At 40.5% G+C, this 26,862-nt stretch overlaps 1 protein-coding gene across 5 annotated transcripts; it reads right to left on the bottom strand.

Moving 5' to 3' along the window:
• Positions 1–2,062: 2,062 nt before the first annotated feature.
• On the bottom strand, positions 2,063–25,974 carry gtf2h5 (general transcription factor IIH, polypeptide 5). Of its 5 annotated transcripts, XM_048601509.1 has the most exons (5): positions 25,809–25,974; positions 25,624–25,684; positions 19,413–19,558; positions 15,996–16,100; positions 2,063–4,159 (listed from the first exon to the last, which is right to left on the bottom strand). In XM_048601509.1, exons 4-5 carry the CDS (start codon positions 16,028–16,030, stop codon positions 3,979–3,981), a joined length of 216 nt encoding a protein of 71 aa, XP_048457466.1. In that variant the 5' UTR covers positions 16,031–16,100; positions 19,413–19,558; positions 25,624–25,684; positions 25,809–25,974; the 3' UTR covers positions 2,063–3,978. The 5 variants fall into 5 exon arrangements, with proteins under 5 accessions (XP_048457466.1, XP_048457464.1, XP_048457463.1 ...); XM_048601507.1 differs by lacking the exon at positions 25,624–25,684 and having other exon boundaries at positions 25,689–25,974; XM_048601506.1 differs by lacking the exon at positions 25,624–25,684.
• Positions 25,975–26,862: the final 888 nt, after the last annotated feature.

Below are 26,862 nucleotides of genomic sequence, written 5' to 3'. Positions count from 1 at the left end.
AACTGACTTCGTAGACATATCATTCTCGAACTTCCTTTGAGAAGCTGCTATACTAGCCCTGACTAGCACTGCCACTCCCTCACCTCTTTTACCACCCTCCCTATTTCTTTTAAAGCATCTAAATCCTGGAATTTCCAACAACTATTCCTGTCCCTGAGTTACCCAAGTTTCTGTAATGGCCACAACATCGTAGATCCAAGTACTGACCCATGCTCTCAGTTCATCCACCTTATTTCTGATACTTCTAGCATTGAAGTATACACACTTCAAACCATCCCGGTGTCCACAATTTCACTCCATCAACCCATCATTTTCTTACTAACAACTTCACTCTCTGTTGGAAGGCTGAATAGCTCATCCTCTGAATTACAAATTCGGTTCCCCAGCCCCTGCCAATCCAGTTTAAACCATCCCGTATAGCTCGAGCAGACCTCCCTCCCAGGATATTTGCGCCTTTCCGGTTCAGGTGCAACCTGTCCTTCTTATACAGGTTCCACCTTCCCCAGAATGTGCTCCAATTATCCACATAATGGAAGCCCTCTCTCCTACACCAGCTCTGTAGCCACGTGTTTAGCTGCACTCTGATATCTAGGATATCGGAAAATCTAGATTAACGCTTCAATGCAGATATCTTATCGAAATGGTTCTGGGCAAAGGTTTCAGTATTAATCTTTTGATTTTCAAGCACAGACCTGCCATGCATTTCTAGCATTTTCTCACTTCACTTCAAATTTTGATATTGAATTCTACTTTTATTTGCACTGCATCCTTACTCAATTTTACATAGCCTTATTTTTACAAAACATCTCACATTCGTGATGATGCCTCTCAGCAAATGCAATCTGTTATTTTGCAGGTGAAATCTTTGAATACACCTTTGCACAGAATCTTCTCAACCTGGTTTCATTGATGCATGCCTGTTAAAACAGGTCTTAGAATGGCCATCCAAGTCTATGCTGCCCATCCATTGAACTCTTGCCCATACAGATCCATTCCTGGTAGGATCACAACCACTCAAAATGCATCAGTTGAAGCAACTTAACTGTAACTACTACTGCAGGCCTACACACAAAGATTTTTAAAAGCGTGATGATTGTGGCCACATAACCTAATGGATGGTGTCTTCAATATGAAGACTCTTGTCTCCACAAAGCCTATATGACGGTCACTTCCACTAATATCATCATGGACAGATACACGAGAGGTAGACTCAAGTTTATTTTCCCCTTGCCACCTGCAGCCTCATCCAAAAGCTGAGTTTCAGGTCTCCCAGCTCCGTCTAGTAGTATTGCCAAGCCACTAGGAGATGGACATTAAAGTCCCCACCAAGAATATATTGCTACCTTCTTCCCTTTCCTTCTTACCTTCAAACATGGAGCAGTACTAATTTTTCAGCTGAGACAGTGAAATAGAAAGTAAGCGACATTAACATTTTTAACCCGATGCCATGAGAGTCTCAAATCATTGTTAACTACTTAATGGCAACCCCCTTCTATTTACTACTATTCCACCTCTGCTGATTTAGTCTTGTCAGTGGCGGTATCCAGAACACTGGGTGTAAGGTATGATTTTGTGAACATTACTACATCAGGCAACTGTCTAGCCTGTGGGACAGCTCTCCTAAGTTTAACATTAGCTCCCATGGGTTAGCAAGGAGAGATTCGGAGGATCAATTGGACACACTGTGCTGTTGTCATTGCTGTTGTCTATATTGATACTGGGTGGTCCATCTGGTTTTATTTCCTCCTGATTTTGTTCTGAACTTCACAAACCAACTACTGAAAACACTGTTAAAGGGAAAAAAATAACTACAAAACAAGCTGTAAAATGTAGAAGACTATGACTCTACATTAAAACAATTCTGAAGTTAACATCTAATACAAGTTCATAACATGCATGTTGAACCTCCAAAACATTCTCCGCAAAACAGGGATTGACTTGCAGACCAAGCATAAAGTGTCTCAAGTCAAATAGAAACAAAAATTAGACTCATTAGAAAGCACCGAAAAATTCTGCAGTGCACAAATGGGAAGATGACAAAGCCAAACTCTACTCTTTTGGGTGAAGTGGAATATTTTCATTATTTTATTTGATAATTCCAGTTTGTTCTAAAATAGATCTTGGCTTCACAATTGGTGTGTGATCAAAAGAAATCTCGTTCTACTCATTTTACAACGCCAAAAAGAAAACAGGAAATGTATGAAACATATTAAATTTGATGGCAGAATTCAGGCTTTCCTTTCCTTCCCTTTCTATTCTAGTTTACCCATAGACACCATAAGTTGGGGCTATCAATCTATACTTGACTATACATATTTCCAGAAAAATACATGTTCCTAGTCACAAATTAGTCAGATATCATAAAGACATTTCATTCATGAGTCATACTCTTTAGACACCAAACTTCAGTTGCCTTCAAGGTGTTTTGTGTCCACCTTACCTCAAACTTCAGTAAATAACAAGATTCCCACAAAACTATTGCAGGTTACAGTAATGTACATGTGCCAAACATGGAGTTTGTCCACCAGACAATTTTACAGTTCACAAAAAGGGGCAAGCAAAACGTTAATACCGTGATGTATAGACATGATGGGTCAAATGGTCTCCTTTCATATTGTAATATTCTTTGAAATTTTATAGAAATTTTACATACAATTTAAATTTTCAACATGGTTTCAATGTGATTTTTTTTAAAGTTGTAAATCTTTATTCGTGTCATTATTAGAGTTCAATGAGGTTTCCCAATTGTTTGAGACTGAATTCTTTTAAAAAAAATGTTTTCCAAAATGGTCAGATTCAGGCAGATTGATTGAAATTTATCAGAACTAGAAAGTTGATTTTACATGACAGGCATAGGTCTAAACGTGTATTTTGGCACAAAAAGGAATCTTAGATAAATCGTTGCATGACAATGACCAGATAAAGTAAAACACTTAAGTGAATGCTAAATTCAAATAACAGCAGCAATAGCTGTTTGGCAAGGGTCCAGATATGTTCCTTAATACAAATGAATTGCCTTGAGGATTTTCTTGGATTTTGCTGTGAAAACCTTGCACAGCTTTAACATTTATGGCTCTACAGAAGTCTCTTACTCTGCAATACACAGATTAAGAAAAACACATTCTTGCAACTATAATCTGTCCTTAAGGACTGTTCATTGTATCATTTTACTAATAGCCACTTCTTTTAAAAATAGGACTATAGAATGTACAACAAATGAAGATAGATAATCTAAAAGTGAACTAACAGTAAGACTGTGGAGAAAGTTGAGGCAATAGCTCATGAAGAGTGAGAGGTGTCTATCTGGGTTCCAATCTATTTAAAATGACTTGGAGAGTATCTTTTGTGTTATGAAAATTGCTATTAATGCCAATATAAAAGGATAAAAAACCATTAAAAATGGGCTAATGAAAAGCTGATTAATTTGCAATGACGTTAAAATCAATGAGTATTTGAGAACATCAAAAAGAGGTTGCCCTCAGCAAAGGTAAACAAGGAAAAGGAATGAGTGTGATTAGTGCTCATTCATTGAAAGCATGCAATGGTGGTGGGATACAGAGATGAATGAATATTTTGGAGATTTATTTGATAAATTTGGGAATCCTGCAGCATTACTAGACTTAGCTTAATGAGCACGTCAGAGTCTTTAGCAAGGTCTTGCAAGATGTGTTGGTGTAGCAACGTGGTGTCCCCAAATGGGCTTTCCACTGCATAGTTTGCATCTCTGGACTCACCTGGGGTAAAATGCACATCAATCCTAGATCGACCTTTAGATCCAGTAAAACAATTCAAATCAGTAAAAATGCATGGTTACAGAAATGCTTTTAAATACCAAAACAATGTTTATCCAGAAAATAAAACTCTTACACAACAGTTGCTCTGTTACACTCTTGTCCACTTTTTTCTTGTAACAGCTGGTCATCAATTAGTCTGATACATTAAAATAGGAATCTACCCCATTTAAATCACTCGACTGATTTACTTCTGCATTAATGGAAATGAGTTTTGATCCATTAAGTCTCCAACTTTTTCTTGCAAGATATGGACCACCTCAGCCAGGACAAATAGATGAGTTTCATCCAGGTCTTGAATTACAAATTTTTTCCCCAGAGCATTTGTATCATCCAAGTACAGCAAGAATTGTTTCATGGCTGGGTCACTACAAATATAAAAGTTGTCAGAAAGTGTATCAATATTAACGTCAGAGTCAATTCACAGAATGCCTCAACTACCCTTATCTTTAATACATAAAAGATACTGCAACCTTTGAACAAATATCATAATACTTCTCTGGAAAATATGCAAATTAAACACACGGACATGAACAAATATTGCACAGACTGGTTTTCTGTCAAAGCAGAGAACAGCAAAAGTAATTAGGTTATGAGCCATGATTAATGTCTCTGAAACTCATTGCTTAAGTTTAAAGATTAATAATGGGTTTTAGCTGAAAATCCTTCTTTATCCTGTTTTTGAAATAGTCTGTGATAATTGCTGTGGAAATTAATTTGCTTAATGTGAGGAACCAACAGATATGAAAACAAAGTGCTAAAGAAACTCAGCAGGTCTGAGAGCAACTAGGGAAAGTAAGAGAATTCATGTTTCACATGTAATATGACCTCTTCACAATGTCTAATTTCTCTACACCCCTATTCCCCAACAGAATGGTGTGAGGGGTCCCTGCTTCTTCTTTGAAAGGAGACCCGAACAGATCCCATTCCTCTCCTTCACTTAGCTGAGCATGTTCTCTCATCAAACAATTTCTTCTTTAACTTGTCTCATTTCCTCCAAATAAATGTTGTGACTATGAGTATTTGTTTGGACTGCAATTATTCCTGGAATTTTGTGGTTTTGTGGAACGTTCTTTGTTCCAATTCTGCTCAGACCCCACATCAACAAATCTTAATCCTGTATCCTGAGGACTTCATTGGTGCCCCCTCCAACCCTTCTCCAGAAATTGAAAAGCTTTTCAATTTTGCTTCCAATTCCCAATTTTCTTGTATGCTCACCTGGTCCATCTCAGATTCTTCCCTTCAAAAGAACTGTACAGCACAGGAACAAGCCCTTCGGCCTACCAAGACTGCACCAACATATCATGTCTTTCTAAACACAGATGTTAGTAAGGAAGATGGACTAGGGATTTTGTGGAACTTGAAGATAGATAAAGTCCCCCAGGCCTGATGGGATTTGTCCAAGGATTCTATGGGAAGTAAGGGAAGAGATCGCAAGGCCTTTGGCAATGATCTTTTCATCCTCACTGTCCACAGGCATAGTGCTGGAAGATTGGAGAGTGGCAAATGTCATTCCCTTGTTCAAAAAAGGGAATAGGGATAACCCTGGAAATTACAGGCCAGTTAGTCTTTCTTCAGTGGTGGGCAAATTATTGGAAAGGGCTCAGAGATACGATTTATGATCACTTGGATAGGCACAGTTTGATTCGTGATAGTCAGCATGGATTTGAGAGGGGTAAATCATGCCTCACAAACCTTACTGAATTCTTTGAAGAGGTGACCAAACACGTGGATGAAAGTAGAGCATTGGATGCGGTATACATGGATTTGAGTAAGGCGTTTGATAAGGTTCCACATGATAGGCTCATGCAGAAAGTAAGGAGGGGGAAATGTGGCAGATTGGATTCAGAATTGGCTGACCCTTCGAAGACAAAGGGTGGTAGCGGATGGAAAATATTCAACATGGTGCTCAGTTATGAGTGGCGTACCACAAGGATCTGTTCTGGGTCCTCTTCTATTTGTGATTTTTAGAAATGATTTGGATGTAGGAGTGGAAGAGTGGATTAGTAAGTTCGCGGACGATACAAAGGTGGGTCGAGATGTGGATAGTGCAGAGGGCTATTCAAGGTTACAAAGAGACATTGATAGGATGCAGAGCTGGGCTGAAAAGTGGCAGGTGGAGTTTAACCCTGAAAAATGTCAGGTGATTCATTTTGGAAGGACAAACTTGAAAGCAGAATACAGGGTTAACAAAAAGATTCTTGGCAGTGTGGAGGAGCAGAGTGATCTCGGGGTTCATATCCACAGTTCCCTGAAAGCTGCCACCCAGGTGGATAGAGTTGTTAAGAAGGTGTATGGTGTGTTAGCTTTCATTAATAGAGGGATCGAGTTCAAGAGCCGTGAAGTTATGTTCCAGCTATACCAAAGCCTGGTTCGGCCACATCTGGAGTGTTGTGTCCAGTTCTGGTCGCCTCATTACAGGTAAGATGTGGAAGCATTGGAAAAGGTGCAGAGGAGATTTACCAGAATGTTGCCTGGAATGGAGGGAAGGTCTTACGAGGAAAAGTTGAGAGAGCTCGGGCTTTTCTCTTTAGAATGACGAAGGATGAGAGGTGACTTGATAGAGGTGTACAACATGATCAGAAGTATAGATAGAGTGGACAGCCAGAGACTTTTTCCTAGGGAGAAGGTAGCCATTATGAGGGGGCATAGTTTTAAAGTGAGTGGAGGCAGATATAGGGGAGACGTCAGAGATAGGTTCTTTACTCAGAGTGGTAGGGGCATGGAATGCATTGCCGGAGAGGGTAGTGGAGTTGGCCTCGTTCGGGGCATTTAAGCGGCTATTAGATAGGCATATGGATGGTAGTATAAGGTAGGGGTGGAGTTTAGATAGACCTTAAGTTTAGGATAAGAGTTCGGCCCAACCTTGTCTATTCATATATCTGCCTCAACCACCTCCTCTGGCAGCACATTCCAGGCACTTACCACCCTCTTGTGTAAAAAGAAAATCTGCCTCTCAACTTCTTTGAACTATTCCCCTTTTATATAAAACCTACATGCCCTAGTAATTGACATTTCTACTCTGGGAAAAGACTCCTATCCATTCAATCCATGCCGCTCAATTTTGTAAACATCTATCAGGTTACCCCTCATCCTTCAATGTTCAAGTATCAATAAACCAAGCTGGTCCAATCTCCCAATAGCTAATACCCTCCAAAACCAGACAGCATCCTGGTAAACCTTCTCTGTACCCTCTTCAAAACTTCCACATCCTTCTGGTAGTGTGGCGACCAGAATTGTACACAATATTCAAAATGTAGTCTAACTAAAGTTCCATACAGCTACAACATGACCTGCCAATTTTTGTACTCTGTGCCCTGACTGATGATGCAAACAATGTCATATACCTTATCCACTTGTGTTGCCACTATCAGGGAACTGTGTACCTGTACACCCAGATTCCTCTTTATATTGATGCTACTAAGGGTTCTGCCATTTACTGTGTATTTCCATCCTGCATTAGATCTCCTGAAATGCATTACCTTGCATTTGTCTGGAATAAGTACCATCTGCCCAAGTCTCTAGCCAATCTACTTCCTGCTAACTTCTGTGGCAATCCTCCTCATTATTTGCAGCTCCCCCAATCTTTGGGTTGTCCACAAACTTACTAATTAGGCCACCTATATTCTCCTCCGAATCTTTTATATGAATTAGAAGTAACAGGGGTCCCAACACAGATCCCTGTAGGACACTACTGGTCACAGATCTCCAAACTGTACTTCTTACAAATCAGTGGAAGCTGAACACTAAGGTCAACTCAACACTAAGGTCCTAGCTTGTTGAAACAGAATCAGCTCAACATCAGAATTAGGAAGCACAGACCACTGGGCTGACTTTCCAGTTTTTTCTATCTCCATCAATTTTCTTTATTTTTGTATGCATGCGTGCGTGAGAGCGAGAGCATTTTTAAGGGGAGGAGAGTTATAGTTGGTAGTGTTATATGCCAACAATTTCTGTTATATATCTGTTTAGTTGTTGCAATGATCTAACTGCTTATAATAAATAATAATTTTTGCTTAATGTGGAAATCTGTTCTGTGCTCTCTTTTAACCTTGGTCTGAACATTAGGTTAATGGTGGTTCAGTGCACACCTTAAAAAGAACTTTAATACTGGTATGATTGTGCGAATAGCAGGACTCAATTGTTGGCACGCTATCCCAGTAGGTTGTAACAGTAGCCATGAATTGGATAGAAATAATCATTGGGAAATTAAAAGCAGTATTCAGGGAAGTAAAAATGTAAAGGCAAATGAGTAAACAGTATAAATACCTTTTCTATGGATTTAAAATACCGATGGATAAATTGGGAGTGAAAGAGATTCATGTATTAGCGTGAACCACGGGGTAACTTTAAAGACATGCAACTCTGTTACTATAGTAATAAAATGAACTGTTGAATCATCTGATTGTTATATCTGAGGTTTCAATGGTTTACAATCGCTTTAAAAAAGAGGAAGAAACATGGATCTATTATTCAACAACTGCTTTTGAGCAGCAAAGTAGAAAGACAACAAGGATAAACTCTCACACTTTCTCTCTTTCTCTCAACATCTCAGAATACTGCATCAGGTGATAAAGCAAATTGAGAAGTCAAGAACTCAAACATACCTAGATTCCAGTACTGCTGAGGATAAGCCAAATGTCTCAACAATTATAGGACTAATTATATAGTTTGCTACATGTAGTCTGCATAACTTTTATGTTTTGTGTTTTATCATAAGCACTTTTTTAAAAAAACCCTGAATTTGTACATTTGATGTTGCATTTTTATTATTATTTCACTCAAGGAATCCTTGGCAATTTGCTTCTTTATTTTCTAGCAAACTACATTTTAATTGAAGCGTGCTAGTCGCACATTAGAAACGAAGTAAATATTTGCTACAGGTGACCAAGAGGAGTAAAAAGAGGGAAGATAACTTCCTTTCCTCACCTAGTTGTAACAGTGAGAAGATCTGACAGATCTAAAGAGGGTAAGACTTAAAGTTGCTTATTCTGGTAAAACAGAATGGAATAATGGAGAGTGATTCGTCAACGTCTGGATTTAATAAATTGGTATCACCCAGTAGGGTGACAGTATTCCGGTATCAGCACAATCCCAAGCAATGTAGAGTTATATTAACTTGAGTTCTAAATTATCTTTTTAGGATTTATTCAATATTGACTAATGAATCCAGGAGAAGCAGAGATTAAAGTAGCATTGCAAAGGCAGATATATGACTAAGAAAGAAAGAACAAAAGCACACATGCTTATCCGAGCAGGCCAAGGATACAAATGAGTTCTTTGTATCGATGTTGACTATGGAAGGTGTTGACAAAATATCGATAGAATCTGAAGGGGTAGAGGCAATGGATAGGGTAAAAATTGAAAGGTAGGACATATAGTAAGGATAAGACATCAGATCCAGAGGGCTTGCAATGCAGGTTGCTACAAGCAGCAGGGTGGAGACACCTTTTTCTTGACCTCAAAATGCCTTAGCATATTAGCATGCTCCACACTAATCTCACTATCCTCCATGTCCTTTTCCTTGGTGAATATTGATGCAAAGTACTCATTTAAGATCTCACCCATATACTCTGCCTCCGAGCACAAGTTCCCTCCTTTATCCTCGAGTGGTCCTACCCTCTCCCTAGTTATCCTCTTGTTTTAATTTACGTATAAATGCTTTGGGATTCTCTTTAACTCTACTCACCAAGGACGTTTCATGGCCCCTCCTTGCTCTCCTAATTTCCTGCTTGAGTTCTTTCCTACTTTATTTATATTCCTCATGGGCCCAGTCCAAATTTAACTTTCTAAACCTTACATATGCTTCCTTTTTCTTTTTGACTAAATTCACAATCTCCCTTGTCATCCAAGGGTCCTATACCTTGCCACCTTGTCCTTCCTCCTTACTCCTTACTAGAATATGCTGGTCCTGAACTCTGTTCAGTAGGTCTTTAAACAACTCCCACATGTCAAATGTGGACTTGCACAATAACAGCTTCTCCTAATTATCTCTCCCTAGCTCTTGCCTAATACAGTCTGTTCTGCTATAATGCATGTTTCTTCAACACGAATTGGCTTTAACACCATTGAAGAATTTAGACCACTTTTTGTAGAACGTGAGCTTTTCTTACCTGTATTGGCTATAACACAATTCCAGCCCCATTAGTTTAAATGGCGTGGCTATTGCACGATTTTATTATGACACGAGATCACATGAGAACAGCTCGTATTATATCTGAACCGACTGTAATGACATAATTTGCCCTCCCCCAATGATCCTGACATATCCTTATTCATAGCGCTCTTAAAAGTTAGGGAGTTGTGTGATCATCTGCAGCTCCTCATAGACCATGTGGTTGTGTCGGAGCTGCAGTTGGACACACTGAGGACATACAGGGGATGGAGTGTGTGATAGACACTAGTTACAGAGAGGTGGTCACGCCAGAGGTTCAGTCAGATAGGTAGGTGACTGCCAGGAGAGGCAGGCAGGTGGTGCAGGAGTCTCCTGTTGCTATTCTCCTCTCCAACGAGTATACCATTTTGGATACAGTTTGGGTGGGAGGGTGGACAGAGGGATGGCCTCTCAGGGGAATATAATATCAGCATGCCAGGCCTGTGTCACAACAACTGGCTCTGCTACACAGTAGGGTCGGGCAAGATCCAAGTGAGCAATAGTGGTCAGAGATTCACTAAATAGGGGCACTGACAGGTGTTTCTGTGGCCACGCTTAGGACTCCAGCATGCTGTGTTGCCTCCCTGGTGCCAGGGGCAAGGACGTCCGAGTAGTTGCACAAACTTCTTAAGGGAGTGGGTGAGCAGCCAGAGGTCATGGTGCACATTGGTGCCAACAGCATAGATAGAAAGAGTGAGAACAGGGAGTTAGTAAAGAGGCTGAACAGCAAGATCTCAAGGATAGTAATCTCTGACTTACTATCAGTGCCACTTGCCAGTGAGGCAAGCAATTGAAAGATAGGAGAGGTGAATGCGTGGCTAAGCAGCTGGTGCAGGGGGGAGGGTTTCAGGTTCAGGTTCTTGGATCATTGGGACCTCTTCTGGGGCAAAGGTAACCTGTACAAGAGGGATGAGTTGCACCTAAACTGGAGGGGAACCAATATCTTCACAGGGAGGTTTGCTAGTGCTACTCAGGAGGGTTTAAACTCCAGTGGCAGTGAGCTGGGAACCAGAGCAGCAGGTCAGCAAGTGGAGGGATTGAGGGATGGGTAGATGTTAAGACCAGTAAATCAGGAAGAAAGCACAGGCAGAGGCAGGTAAATGAACACGATGGTATTAATGGGCTGAAGTGTGTTTATTTCAATGCAAGGAGTATTTATAGGTAAGGCACAGGAGCTTAGAGCCTGGATCAGTACATGGGACTATGATGTTGTGGCCATTACAGAGACTTGGATAAGAGGGGGACAGGACAGGCTGCTCAATGTTCCAGGGTTTCGTCACTTTAGACGAGATAGAGAGGAAGGTAGAAGAGGTGGAGGAGTTGCATTACTAATCAGGAAGAATGTTACATCTGCACTCAGAGACAACATACTGGAGGGCACGTCCATTGATGCAATATGGGTACAGCTCAAAAGTAAGATGCGTGCAATCACTCTGACGGAGGCCCTATAAGTAAATTCCTAACAGCCACCAAGACATTGAGGAAAAAATACGTAGGCAGATTATGGAAAGGTGTAATAAAAATAGAGTTGCTATAGTGGGTGACTTTAACTTTCCCAATATTGACTGGACACCCTTAGAGCAAGACACATAGACGGGGCAGAATTCATTAGGTGCACCCAAGAGGCTTTCTTGAAACACTATGTGGACAGCCCAACTAGAGGAGGGGCCATACTGGACCTTGTACTGGCTAATGAGCCTGGCCAGGTGACTGACCTTTCAGTGGAAGAGCATTTTGGAAACAGTGATCATGGCACGGTAGCTCAGTGGTTAGCACTGCTGCCTCACAGCACCATGTTCCAGTAAGGAGGAAAACAGGATGGCAAGGTAAGGGACCCTTGGATAACAAGGGAGGGGTGTGAATTTAGTCAAAAGGGAAAAAAGCATTGTAAGGTTTAGGAAGCTATAAATCAGACAGGGCCCATGAGGAATACAAGGAAAGCAGGAAAGTACTCATGCAGGAAGTAGCCATGAAATATCCTTGGCATGTAGGATTAAAGAGAATCTCAAGGCATTCTATACACGCATTAAAAACAAAACGATATCTAGGGAGAAGGTAGGACTACTCGAGGATAAAGGAGGGAGTTATGCTTGGAGGCAGATGATGTGGGCAAGATCCTAAATTAGTACGTTACTTATAGGGCCTCCATCGGAGTGATTGCACCCATCTTACTTTTGAGCTGTACCCATGTTGCATCAGTGGACATGCCCTCCAGTATGTTCTCTCTAAATGCAGATGTAACATTGTTCCTGATTAGTAATGCAACTCCTCCACCTCTTCTACCTTCCTCTCAACTAAAAAAATTATATGGACGACAGTGAAATTTGTGTGGTGCATGCTAATATGCTTGGGCATTTTGAGATCAAAGAAATGGTGTTGGATCTCTTGAAGAGCATTCAGGTGGATAAGTCCCCAGGGTCCGACGGTACCTACACCAGGTTATTGAGAGAGGCAAGAGAAGAGATTACTGCGGTCTTGACCAAGATTTTTGTATCCTCACTAGCCACTGGAGAGGTCCCAGAGGACTGGCAAGTAACTCTTGTTGTTCCTCTATTCAAGAGGGGAAATAAGGATATTCCAGGAAACTATAGACTGGTGAGTCTCACGTTGGTGATTGGGAAACTATTGGAGAGAATTCTTAGGGATAGGATTTACACACATTTGGAAAAGCACGGCGTAACTAGGGACAGTCAACATGGCTTTGTGCAGGGCAGGTCACGTCTTACTAACTTGTTTGCATTTTAGGATCGATGAGGGTAAAGCAGTGGATGTTGTTTACATGGATTTAATAAAGCTTTCAACAAGGTCCCTCATGGTAGGCTCATCCAGAAGATTAAGATGCATGGGATCCACGGTGACTTGGCCGCGTGGATTCAGAATTGGTTTGCCTATAGAAGACAGAGGGTAGTGGTGGATGGATGTTTTTCAGGCTGGAGGTCGGTGACTAGTGGTGTTCCGCCAGGATCTGTACTGGGACCTCTGCTGTTTGTGACATATACAAATGACTAAGATAAAAATTCCTTCTCCTCTGTCTTAGATGTGCTACTCCTTATTCTGAGATTACGCAGTCTGGTTCAGCGTCTCCCAAAAGGGGAACAACCTTTGTGCATCTCCCCTGCCAATCCCTCTAAGAATCATGTATGTTTCACTAAGGTTGCTTTTCATTGCTCTATATTCCAAGGAGTACAGACCCAATCTGCTCGACCTTCCTGACAAGACAGTCCCTTCATATCAGCCTTGTGCATCTTCTCCAGAGTGCCTCCAATGCCAATACATCTATCCTTCAAAGACAGGTCTTTGTCTAATTGCAATTAACGTCAGTCAAAAATAATGACTCATTCTGATCTAATTTTCCAGTGTTTCGTTCATATTTGTGTCCCTTGCCACTGCCAGGACACGTCTAAATACTTAAGTGTTATGAGGTTTTCTACAACTACCACCCTTACAAGCAGTGAGTTCCATATTCTACCAATCTCTGAGTCATTAAAGTTTTCCTCACATCCCCTTTAAACCTCTGCCCTTATCTTAAATCTATGCCCCTTGGTCATTGATCCCTCCGAAGAGAAAAGTTTCTTCCTGCCAACCCTCTCTGTGCCCCTCAATTGGATACATCTCAATCTCATGTCCCCTCTCAATCTCCTCTGTTCTAAGCAAAACGTCATCAGTCTGTTGAATCTGTCTACCGAACAAACTCTCCAGCCAGGCAACGTGATAGTAAATTTCCTCTGCACCCTCTCCTATAGTGTGGATTCCAGGACTGCACACAATACCCAAGCTGCGGCCTAACCAACATTTTATAAAGTCCAGCATAGAACCCTCCCTGCTCCTAAATTCTGTGCCTTGACTAATAAAGGCAAGTACATCATATGATTAATTAACCACTTTCTCCAACTATCCGGATACCATAATGGACCAGTGTTAATGCACACCAAGGTCCCTCTGATCCTCGGTGCTTCACAGGGTCCTATCATTCATCTTGTATTTCCTTGTTTGTCTGTCCTACCCAAGTGCATTACCTCACATTTATCTGATTGAATTCCATTTGCCACTGATCAGCCCATCTATATCCCATTGTAGTCCAAGAATATCTTCCTCACTATTTTCCACCCAACCAATATTTGCATCATCTGCGAACTTACTAATCAACCCACATGCATTCAAGTCTAAATCATTTATATAAACACTGATCTCTTTGGGACCCCACTGAACACAGACTTCCATTTGGAAAAACACCCTTCAACCATCACCCTTTGCTTCCAGACACACAGCCAGCATTTGATCCAATCTGCCAAATTTCCTTGCATGCCATGGGCTCTTAACTTTGTTATCAGTCTCTCATACTGAATTTTATCAAAAGCGTCGCTGACGTCCAAGCAGACTACACCAAACAGTTTTTTGCACTTTTTCTGTAGTTACATGCCTCGTATTTATTTCCTTTCCTCCTTTTGCCCCTTGATTACTTAGTATTTTTAGAATGTTTAGTGTCTTCTACTGTGAAGATTGAGACAAAGTATTTTTTTTCAACCCCACTGCCATTTCCTGGTTCCCTATTGTTATTTACTCAGCCTCATTCTTGAAGGGTTCTATGTTAATCTTAGCTTCTCTCTTCTCCAGCAATTTGTTTTTGTTTCAGCTATCCTTAACTTCCCTGGTTTACCATGGTTGGTTTACCACTTCCTAGAGCCCCTCTTTCACACAGAGATAAATCTTAGCTGTGAGCCATAAACCATTTTCTTAAAAGTCTGTCATTATTCCTCAAGTCTTTACTGCTAAACTCCTTTCCCAGTCCACCTCAGATAGTTCTGTCCTTGTTCCTTCGTAATCACTTTTATTTAAGTTCAGCACAAGTTCCTCCCTCTCAAAACTGTACATTGTATACTTCTGATCACTACACATTCATATGAGTAGGACAATCCTGGAAACATTACAAGGCAAATTTACTGGAACATATCCAGGGAAGAGGGGTTTAAGCTCCCAGGTTAGTTGAGAGAAGTGGATCAGAGGAGATTGAAAAGTGATTTAATAACAGTATATAAGATTATGCCAATTCAGACAAAGTAAAGCTGTCTCATTAGCTGATGGTGCAAAAACCAGGGAACAAAACCAAGAATCTGGGCAAGACATACAAAGAGTGATAGGAAGGAGAATTCCTTGTTTAAAACGCAGTGGGTGATAATGACCTAGAGGTCGACATATACGAGGGTGACAGAGGAAGAAACTAGATTTCAAATGGAAGCTGAACACACACACCTGAAAAAGACAAGCTCGCAAGGCTCAGGATACAGGGGACAAACAGGTCTGGACTGCTCTACAGAGATGCATCACAGCCTCAGTAGGCCAAACAGTCTCCATCTATGCTATATCCCACTGACTGTGACATGCAAACCAAAGCATGTACTACTGAATTTCACAAAATACTTAGATGCCTTTTCCAATTTATGTAAACTTACTGTTTACAAAGCAGGAATCAAGCTCCTTGCCATTTGGAATTGCACATCATCAGCTTCAAATACCATCATTTAATTGATTGTGCTGTGGTTGGTCATATCCACAACTACAATGGTCTCCTTTTATAACAAAATTAAGAAGACACTGCAGATTCCAGTATATCACCATCTTTAAATTCTGACAGAAGCAACTTCTTATTTGGAATGTTTCCTCCCCTTTGCAAATATTTAACTAAGTTGCAGTCCCATTTGGAACACTATTCAAATAACTGGTGAATACCATATTTGCTAAGTGTGATATATCACAACAATGGTGTCAATTCTAAGAAACGCTATTCACATGTTGAGCCAGAGATCATTTGAATAACAACTGAAATCGAGTTAATATGGAAAATTCAGAGCAGGTGGTGGCATTGGTTGGGGGCTTTGCCACATCACTGCCTATTTTTAGTTCTTCTCACAAAAAAAAAGTCAATCATTGCTTTGCATTTGTCAGGTGCAGCGTTACCAGGTCATTATTAACCCACATTATCATGTATGCTAATGACTAATTGTTATTTTTGACAATGTGGTTCCTTTAGGAAATGCAGAAAAAGTGCTTACCATTCAATAAGAACTCCTTTTAAGACATTAACCATCTTTCATGAGTCACTGATGATCATCAAATTGCATATGAACTAAACTGCACAGAAAGTTAATCCTTCAGAGCTAAAGAAGATCAGAGACAAAATTTAAACATTATAAACACGTTTGATTTCCAATAGGGAACATAAAACAGTTAGTAATTCCTCATCAGAATGTGTACAAAAATTACAGAATAAAAGACTTCAGGCTCACTACTTTCTCTCCATTCAGACCCAGTGTGATGACATATGTCATGCATCAATCCTCCACATTAATATACATTTGGCTTGATTGGGAGATTTATTATATATGCTATAAACAAGACAATTATTAAATATACTTTATGGATAATATTGTCAATTCATCACCACAAATTGACTTCACCAGCACACAATTTGGACATGCAATACTCAAATTATTGTGTGCAATACTCAGAGCATAGCTATGCTGCTTGGTTGAGTTTTTATAGTTCAAGCGCACATGGTGAGCATTATAAAAGATTCACTTATGCTTTTCTCACATGCGTATTTGTTTCAGCAATAACAGTGTTCATTTTATTTGCATTGGACAGACATTTGCCAATGGCAAATACAATTGATTGGGTGCAAAGAGTGAGTGCAGATGAGTCAGCTGGCGCAGGAGAGGGCAACCAGTGCAAAGCAGCACTAAAGGGCAGCATATAAAAAGAGTGGGAGGTTAGCAAACTGGTGGCCACTGAGAGGAGCTTCACCATTTCATTGATGGTTTACGGGAAGAACTCTTCATCGTCGTGACTCACAAAGGGGTGTTAAAAGCATTTAGGTGTTGTCACTGGACCAGTGATTCTGAGCCCCAGGCGCATGTTCTGAGAGAAAGGGTTCAAGTCCCAATTTGGCAGATGGTGATATTTCATAGATCATAGAATCCCTACTATGTGGAAACAGGCCATTCGGCCCAACAAGTCCACACCGCCCCTCTGAACAGCATCCCACCCTGACTCATTCCCCTACCCCATCACTAAGCCACATAACCTAAATATCCCTCAACACTGTGGGCAATTTAGCACGGCCAGTCCACCTAGTGTGCACATCTTTGGACTGTGGGAGGAAATCAGAGCACCTGGAGGAAACCCACGCAGACATGGAGAGAATGTGCAAACTTCACACAGACAGTCGCCAGAGGGTGGAATTGAACCCGGGTCCCTGGCGCTGAGGCAGCAGTGCTAACCACTGAGCCATCTGTGAAAGACCTTAAGGTCACCAGACCTTAACTTTGTTGCAAGTAAGCTTATTTCTTATTGTTTGTCTCAGTTCTCTTTTGTGAGACGGGGTACCCTCTTACTAATTGTACAGGATGCTATACGAACAAACTTGAATTGCTTTCTGGTAACCATAGGTTTTACAGTTTCCCCAAATAAGAAACTGGATTTATTATAATTGGAAGTAACCTGATATGGAAACATAGTCAGTTTTTGCCTGTGTACTATTTGCTTCATAGTTCATGTACGCAAGGATGTCTGTATCCTGGTGTATGCTCAGTTGATGAAGTAGGGTACTGTGGATTAATGTGAATGGGGTAGATGGTCACACAAATCAGCAATGAGTTCAGTTTAGTGCTTGTTCGTTGGCAGTTCGTACGTACAGACACTTTCATACTTTGAAATGTGCTGAATGGCATCATTGTCCCTCTTAAGTTATAGGCCTTTGTTTTTATAGACAAAATTTTATTTGCTTTCAACTCTGATATTTCTAATGTACTGTTCTTTAGCACTTAAAGTGAATTTTCTGTTTTATTTAGGTATTCGCCAGCTATCCAGATTATGACCTCTCTGACAAAAAGATATTTAAATTCACTAAAACCTGGAATTAAAAGCTAGTTTAATGATTGCCATATAACTATTCACAAATATGTAGAAACTCAGACATAGAAAATAGAAGCAAGATTAGGCCATTTGGCCCATAGAAATTGCTCTGCCATTAAAGATGATTACGGTTGATCCTCTATCTCAACACCATACTCCCACTCGCTACATCAAACCCTCAGCACATCTAGTGTCTAGAATTCTACTTATTCCTTTTCAAAATATTAGGTGGTTGGGTCAGGTTACTAAAAATGTGGTAGAGAATTCCAGAGTCATCACCAAGTGATAAAATTTCTCCATCTCAGTCCTAAATCTGTATCCTGAGACCATGACCACTAGTTCTAAATACCCCCAACCGGGGGAACATCATCACTGCATCCAGTCTGTCTTCACCTGTCAGAATTTCATACATTTCAAAGAGATCCCTTCTCATTTTACCCCATATCCAATGAATATAATATACTTAGCTGACCCAACTTCATCTCATGTGACAAACTTGTCAGGCCAGGAATCAACCTGGAGAACCTTCACTGAACTCCAAAATTACAAGTACATCTTTTCTTCAGTAGGAAGACCAAAGCTGCATTCAAAGCACTGAAGTGTGGTCTCACCAAGGCCGTGCACACAGCCACAGTAAGACATTGCTGCTCCTGCACTCAAATCCTCCTGCAATGAAGGCAAACATACTATTTGCCTTCCTAACTACTTGCTGCATCATCATACTTGCTTTCAGTGACTAGTGTACAAGGACACCCAGGTCTTTTGATGCATCAACATTTCCCAATTTAAATAATACCCTGCCTTTCTATTTTTCTGATTGAAGTGGGATAACTTCACACTTATCCACACCATACTGAATCTGTCGTGTATTTATCCAGTCAATTTGTCTAAAACCGCCTTGAAGTCAATTTATATCCTCCTCAAAATTCACAATCCCACCCAGTTTTATGTCCTCTGCACAACTTGGAAATGTTAGATTTAATTCCCTCATCCAAATAGTTGATACACACATATATTCTGAACAGCCTGGGTCCAAACACATTCCTGTGATACCCATTAGTCACTACCTTCTACTCTGGAAAAACAAAACCTACTGTTCCAAACTGTTTCCTGTCTGCTAACTAAATCTCAATGCAGGTAATTTACTGGCATGTCATATTCTTTAATCTTGCACACTAACCTCCTGTGGACTTTATCAAAAGCTTTCTGAAAATCTATATATACTACATCCACTGATTCTTCTTTCTCTATTCCATTTGTTACATTTTCAAAAAGCTTCAGTCGGTTTGTCAAAAATGATTTTCCTTTCATTTGACTTTGTGGCATCCCATTGATATTTCTAAGTATCCTGTCATTGAATCCCTTATCATAGTCTCGAGCATTTTAACAACTACTAGTTATGAAACAAACTAGTCTGTAATTCAGTTTTCGCTTCCGTCCTTTTTTTTTTAAAATAGCGAGGTTACATTTATCACCCTACAATCTGCTGGGACTATTTGAGAATCTACAGAATTTTGCAAGATGCCAATCAACACATCCACTATTTCCGTAGTTACCTTTATTTGCCACAGATGTTGATTATCAGGTCCCGAGGGTTCATCAACTTTCAGTCCCATTAATTTCTCCAGTATATTTTTCTTGACTAATATCAATTACTTCGATCGCTCTTTCTCCGAAGTATTTCAGATTGCACAAGTGATTTCTTTAAAAAAAAAACAATTTTGCATGGAAGAAAGAATCATACAAACAATTTGAAAAAATAATAGAAACAAATAAGCTTTGAAACGTGACTCAAAATGATTTGTGACACGGTGGGCAAGTATAGTAGATTTGAAATCTTATTGCCTCACTTGGTCATTGCTGCAAACTCATATCAGATACCCTGTTGTCGGTTTCCCTTGGTAGTCGTGCTCTTGTCTGAGAGTTAGAGATTGTGGGTTTCCTTTTGAATGCAGAATTTTAGTGCACAACTTAGGAGAACACTTTTTGACTTCAGATGGAGTACTGAAGTCACAGTCATTGTTGCACACTAGGATGCCTTTGTCACACAGAGTCCATGCTGGTACCTGTGTAGAGCAATCCAGTGAGTTCCATTCTCCCATTCTATTCCCAGGTTATAACAAGTTATCTAGGTTATTTCTTTCAAGTGTCCATTCAATTTTCTAATGAAATTATGGATCAACTCTGCTCCCAAATGGCTCATGGAAGCAATTTCCCAGTAATTACCACCTCCCTTCCCTGCTTAAATACACAAGTTGTGTCTTGTATGCCCCTGCATTTGCTGCCCATATAATTACCGCCCGTTAATGATGGCATCTTCATCTGCCTTACTTAACCCAGTCGTTCTTATATATCTTTATCAAACCTCTTTTGTTTCAAAGTGAATAATCTCAGTTTCTTTAAACTAACCTCAACGATTATAGCGCAGGAGGAGACCATTTGCCCCGAGTCGGAGTTTTTTTTTAAAAGAAGGAGCAAGTACCTATTGCCACTCTCATCTTCTCCCCACAGCTCTCCACGCTCTTCCTTGTCAGATAATAATCCAACTCACTCCTGAACACTCGACTGAATCTACCTCCACCACTCCTCTCAGGCAATGCATCCACCAATCACTATGAAAAATTCTTCTTGCGTCACCATTGCTTCTTTCTTCCTTAAGACTCTTTACAGCAATAATCTTGTACACCCTTTGGACATTTCCACAGAATGGGAATAGTTTTTCCCCCCGATCTTTTCTGCTCAGACTCCTCATGATTTTGAATATCTCTATAGGATCTCTACTTGGTCTTCTCTTTTCCAAGGAAAACAGTCCGAACTTTGCCAAACTATCCAGGTAACTGAAGTTCTTCAACACTGGAAACATTCACAAGAATGTTTTCTGCACTCTTTAATGCATTCATGTCTTCCCTAAAGTGCAATGCCCAGAGAACTGGATAGATGAAGTGCTCTAGTTGAGGGTGAAATCCTCATACACAGTCATACACAGGTTAAACATAACTTCTTTGCTTTTGCATGCTTTTTTTTTTTTAAAAACTGGGCCCTCAAATTTGTCCTTCCATTTTTAATTAATTACATTTCTTGATCAGTAGGGGAATCAAGGGTTAGAAAAATACAGGAAAGCACACGCAAGGAACGTCAGAACAGCCATGATCCTTTTAAATGGCACAGCAAGCTCTACAGGCCAAACGGCCTTTTGCTGTAGTAATTTCTAATGAGTTATTGCATCTTTCTGTGAAGACAAAACTATAGTTTAATTGCTCTGGCATTTTCTTGTTCCTCACCATCAATCTCCAGTTTCAAGCTATGAAGGACTGCATACATCTCCACAATTTCTTTTTTTCTCCATATACTTATAGAAGCTCTTACAATCTGCTGTAATGTTCCTTGCAAGCTCACTATCAATCTCTGATTAAGAAAGGGAAAATAATTGCTTGGCCCTCCTTTGCTGGATTCTAAATTGCTCTCAACCCGGAGGCTTGATACCTTTTCTAGGAATTTTATACAACTTCTCTTCATAACTAATACTATCTTTAATTACTTTTGTTAGCCATGTCTGGTTGCTTTTCCTGTTGTATTTTTGCACCAGAAAGGAATAAACAGTTGAATGCATGCATTTGTTTCTTAAATGTTCTTCCAGCAAGATGGTGTCAGAGTTGGACACTCCACCCGGAGCGCCTCTGCTCCACCCGTTCTTTTGCTTTTCTTTCTCTCTCTTTTTAGCCATCCCGCAGCAGCACAATTGACCTTGGTGCAGCTAAGTGCCGGTGCAGAGCGGACTGGAGGCTTGGAGCAGAGCAGGATAGCAGTTGGACTGGCACCTGGCATGGGCGATCAAACCACTTGCTAAGCTGCTGCTATTTGAAATTCTTTACCAGACTGTAATATCAATCCTTTAACTATGTTATAACTATCTTTATTTCTAACTTATTTTTTAGACACTGTAAATAATGCTACTACCTTTCCTTTTATTCGTCTTGTATCGAAGATTGAACCTAGGTACTTGTACCCAAGATGGCGCCATTAAAGGCAGCCATTGTAAAAAATTTTCATTGTATTCCTATGCTTCTATACTGGAGTACACGTAACAATAAAGGATAGTCTATCATTCTAAGCATTATCCAATGCCTATCCTCCTTTTAATGAAGTTACTCAATTTATCACCGTCAACTCACACCTCATACCTTCACAGCTCTTTATTTAGATTTAGGACCCTCACTTCAAATTGGACTACTACACTATCTAGTCCAAAATAGAATTCTACATTATGGTCTCCCTTCTCTAATGGGCCTCAGAAACAGACTATTAATTAGCCTTTTCTCATTGCATGATACGAAATCTAGGACAGACAGCCTGTTACCAAGTTGTTCCCTCAACATACTGATCTAAAGAAACACTGTTCACACTTCAGGAATTTATCTGCCACCATATACTGCACGTGGTTTGTCCAGTTTCACTTATGTTTACAGCAGCACTGTTGTTGCATGCATTTCTGTTTTCCTATTTAATGCCATTTCCTAGCTTACTACTATTTTGAGGCCTATAGACAACATCCAGTAATACTTTCTGCCCCTTGCATCTTCTTAGCTCCACCCAGACTGATCCTACATTCAGATTTTCTGGGCTAATATGCTTTCACGAATGCACGGATTTCATCCTCCACTAGCAACATGAAATCTTCCTTGCATTTTTCAACTGTCCTTCCAAACTACTGAAAAGCTTTAGATACTCAATTCCAAGTCCTAGTCACCCTATAGCCATATACTTGAAATCATACTGTATCCATTTACAACTATTTGCACTGCAAATGTGTCCATCTTATTGCAAATATTCTACGTATTCTGATACTATAGATTTGTCTTTTTAACATTTTGACCCTATTTGCTGATCGTCTGTTTCCTCTGGGTTTCCACTTTCAACTTTTCACTTCGTTTCCCTTTCTTCCCTACTCTAGTCCTGTGTGGGAGGGTTTATACTAGGGTAGCATGAATGGGAACCAGTGCATGCCCCTGCAAGGATATTGGTCCCAGTCCTGTCAAGGTGCAATCTGTCCAGTTTGTGCAGCTTCCATCATCCCCAGAATCATACCTAATGCCTCAAATCTAAAATCTTCCCTCCTGCACCATCTCTCCTATTCCTAAACACACTGCCATGCAGCCCTGGGAGTAGTCCCCAAATTACTACCTTTGAGGCCCTGTTTTTGAATTTAACTCCTAGCTCCTTACGTTCTGCTTATCATACACCCTTTTAACTTGTGTTCTTAGACATGGACATGAACCATACTCTCTGGTTGTTCATCTTACCCCCTTCAGAATATCCTGGAACCACTCAGGGACATCCTTGACCACACACCAAGGAGGCAACATACTATTCTGGCTACAGAAACATCTGCTTCCCTCATGACAGAATTTTGTACAACTATTGCTCTTCTCTCCTCTTCCTCACACCCCCAACAGCTGCGCATAGCGCAGCCACTTGTGGTGCTACAGACTTTGCAGACTGAAAGAACATGTGCACATACCGCACCTTTTTCAACTCAATTAAACAGGCGACAGCTATTCTCTCCTTCATTTCTCAGACAAATCAGAGTCAACCTGCCTGGTTTAAAATTTACACAAAACTTGAGTTACCTGTCAATCACCACCTAACTGGTGTATTCCCCATGGCAACACCTGTACCAATCAGCACACTTCTCATACAATAAAATAGTTGCTCCCTTACAAATTGATATTTCTTGCAAACCATCTTAAATGAGTGCAAGACAAAAAGCTTTTGAGAAAAGCGCAAGTCCTGTACTACTGAACGTAAAATTAAAACACCTCTACTACAATTCTCAATGGATCAGGGAGAATTCCACTGCTGTCAGTACGTGACTCTCATATCTGAATTTAGGCATCTTGAATTGTTTTCTTTTCTTGTCCAGATTCAATTTCATCTGGTGAACTCTCCAGCACTGATATAAGAATGTGGTGTGCAATGGCTTCTTCTATCATTTCAGCACATCAATAGACCAGCAGATAACACCAATCACTTCCATTCCAGAAAAGTCAACAGCTGTCTCATATTGTGTGGTGATGGTCTTCTGAAGAAGCTGAAATTCCAAATTGCAGGTACCTCTCAAACATCATCCATAATGTCACAAGAAAGTTTCTGCATTCATCCAACTTCACTTGCTAGTATCCACCACAAGGAGAATAGTAAAGATCTTTGCCTTGGCAAGTTATGACAAAATGTCTTCAATGGTTAGCAGGGAGTAGTAAGATCTCTTCAAGGTTTTATTGAAGTCCTTCCAGGTTATTTCACCGCTATTACTTTGCAAACCAATCTGTATGAGTTGCCTCTTCCTTGATTCATTCCTCCTTTTTCAACTTCTCTTGATTTTCAGGTGGACTTGAGAGCAGCCAGATCTCTCCAGATGCTAAGCTGGTCTCACCTGTTCATCTATTTCAAATTATTTACCAGGGTGACAAAGACCTGTCGAAACATTTTCCTTTAGGATCTGTTCAGCAGTGTGGTCAATCAATCAGTGAAACCAAGGTTACCAAACCATGCTTTAAAAACTTTTTCAGCTGGGATGAGTGGATATTGTTTAATGTTTACTTACACTGAGTACCGTCCCATCAAATAGTCTCAACTTGGCCTTCGATGGCTTCATTTTGCATTGTTGGTGCAATGGTAATGTTCTTGCCTTTGAGCCAGGAGGCCTGGATTCAAGGTCCACCTACTCCGGAGGTGTATAATAATATCTCTAAACAGGTCGATTAGAAAACATATACATAGCACCAGTGTCTTTCTGACACTTAACTTGATGCTTTACTTCTGCAGTCATCATTCCAACAGTTGCACACAATTTACTATCAAGTGGACTGAGGGACAAAAGGACCTTGGTGTTCAAGTCCATAAGGTGTCAGCACAGGTAGACAGGGTGATGAAAAAAGCATACAGGATGTTTGCCTTCATTAGCTGGGGCATAGAATATAGCAGCAAGGAAGTCTTGTTGCAACTTTGTTAGGCCGCAAACAGAATACTGTGTTGTTTGCTACACTATGGGGCAGATGTGATTGCAGTGGAGAGGGTACAGAGGAGATTCATCAGGACGTTGCCTCGGATGAAAAGTCTCAGTTGTAAGGAGAGACTGGATAAACTGGGTTTCTTTTCCTTGGAGCAGAGAAGGTATCAGATTGGGGTATACAAAATTATAAGAAGCACAGACAGACAAGATATATAGAATCTTAAGAGTCTATTCCCTGCAGCAGACATGTCTAAGACCAGAAGGCTTAAGTTTAAGGTGAGGAACAAGTTGTTTAGAAGAGATTTGAAGAAAAACATTTTCACCCAGAGGGTAGTAGAAGTAAGGAACGTGCTGCCTGAGAGGACGGTGGAAGCAGATATTCTTGCAATACTTAAGAAGCATCTGGCACTTAAAATGCCAGGGCATAGTAAACTGTGCACTAAGGGCAGGTAAACAGGATTAGTGTGGTTTGATAAAAACCGAAAGAACTGCAGATGCTGTAAATCAAGAACAAAAACAGAAGTTGCTGGAAAAGCTCAGCAGGTCTGGCAGCATTTGTGAAGAAAAAAATAAGAGTTAACGTCCCGGGTCCGGTGACCCTTCCTCTGAGGAAGGAACTTCTAGCAACTTCTGTTAGTATAGTTTGATGTTTGTTAGTCAGCACAAACATGGTGGACCGAAAGGCCTGTTTCTGTGCTGCGTGACTCTATATAACTCCTGTCATCCAAGTAAGATGAAGTGGAGAAAGTGCAAATTACCGTAGATCAGGTCAGATCCGTAATTGGCGTCTTCACGCCCTCCCGAGAAAAAAACTCAAACCTACCATACAATATAAAAGAAACATCAGTTGGAGGCGGGACATATCTCGAGACAGCACACCATTATTATGATTAAGTAAGGATTAGCATTACGAAAACACACACGCATAACTTTTACAATTTACCGGGGAGAGGATTCAATACCCAAACTTGCTCTCTACGGAACAACCATTTCTTGTCTCGCAGCGCTAAGCGATCTGGGATAACACACGCAATTCAAACATGGCCAATCAGTTAACGGCGCCTCGAACAAAATGACACCAGGTTGGGTCAGAGTTGCACCGGAATGATTAGAGGGATTATTTAGCGTTTCAGTTCAGAGTCAGAGGAAGGTTTTCTCTGATTGGTCAGTGTGAGGGAATAGTCAGAAATCTACATTTACCTTTTTAAGTCCCAATGGTCTTGGACTCCTTGTAGAAATGTGTTTTTTTTTGTCCGCAAATTTCCCTCCAAACTGTTGTTATATTGTCTCAAATTGAATTGTCTTGTCATATGTACACATGAACATTTGGTATGCTGTATCATGCATGACTGCTTTGGTCAGTGTGCCAAAGTAACAGGATATCTTTCCACAGTACGCGGGCAGCTGGAAAAGTACATTCAATTTCTAAAAGTGTGATCAGGGAACCTCAAGCCACTCCTCCACTGACCTCCAGTGGCCTCCTCCCTCTGTGCTATACATCGACTCCAGGGCTGATGGTTAAAATCCACCCAAATATGCACCAAAGAGAGTTGGAGGCAAGACAGTTAGTGCAAGCAATGAGTCAGTATTCTGATAAAGGATTCACATATTCCACTGAAGGACATGTTAGCTAAGATGTTTCGCAAAACATGGAACCTGTGAAGTCAGCAAAGTTGGCTTGGTATGTGATTAATAAGCGAGAGACAGAGCAAGTACACCCCAAGAAAGATTAATTGTATAAAGATAAAATTGTTCTCCCCGACATTTACAGTTAAGGATGGTCGGAAGTTCCTGACCAATTGTCCGAATTTTTAAGGATTGTCCTGCTGCTGCTACTTCTACTCACACTACTACTGCTCATCCAGATTTATTAGTATAGTGCAACTCTGACTGAGACCAATACAGTGTTACTGTGCCTCTGATATGAATCAATCCAATGTAGATCTGAGCATGTTCCTGAGAAGGGAATGGTAGATACAGTGCATTAGATTGGAGTG

The sequence above is a fragment of the Rhincodon typus genome, chromosome 9, assembly GCF_021869965.1.
Source record: "Rhincodon typus isolate 14 chromosome 9, sRhiTyp1.1, whole genome shotgun sequence".
Classification (NCBI taxonomy): domain Eukaryota; kingdom Metazoa; phylum Chordata; class Chondrichthyes; order Orectolobiformes; family Rhincodontidae; genus Rhincodon; species Rhincodon typus.
Note: the sequence above shows the minus strand (reverse complement) of the source record. Positions and strands in the feature narration are given on the sequence as shown.

Excerpts from the sequence above, each read along its gene's own strand:
- gtf2h5 (XM_048601507.1), bottom strand. The coding sequence starts at position 16,030 with ATGGTTAATGTCTTAAAAGGAGTTCTTATTGAATG. Across the intron at positions 4,160-15,995 it reads AAAGGAGTTCTTATTGAATG|TGACCCAGCCATGAAACAAT; the intron begins GTAAGCACTTTT and ends TTATATTTGTAG.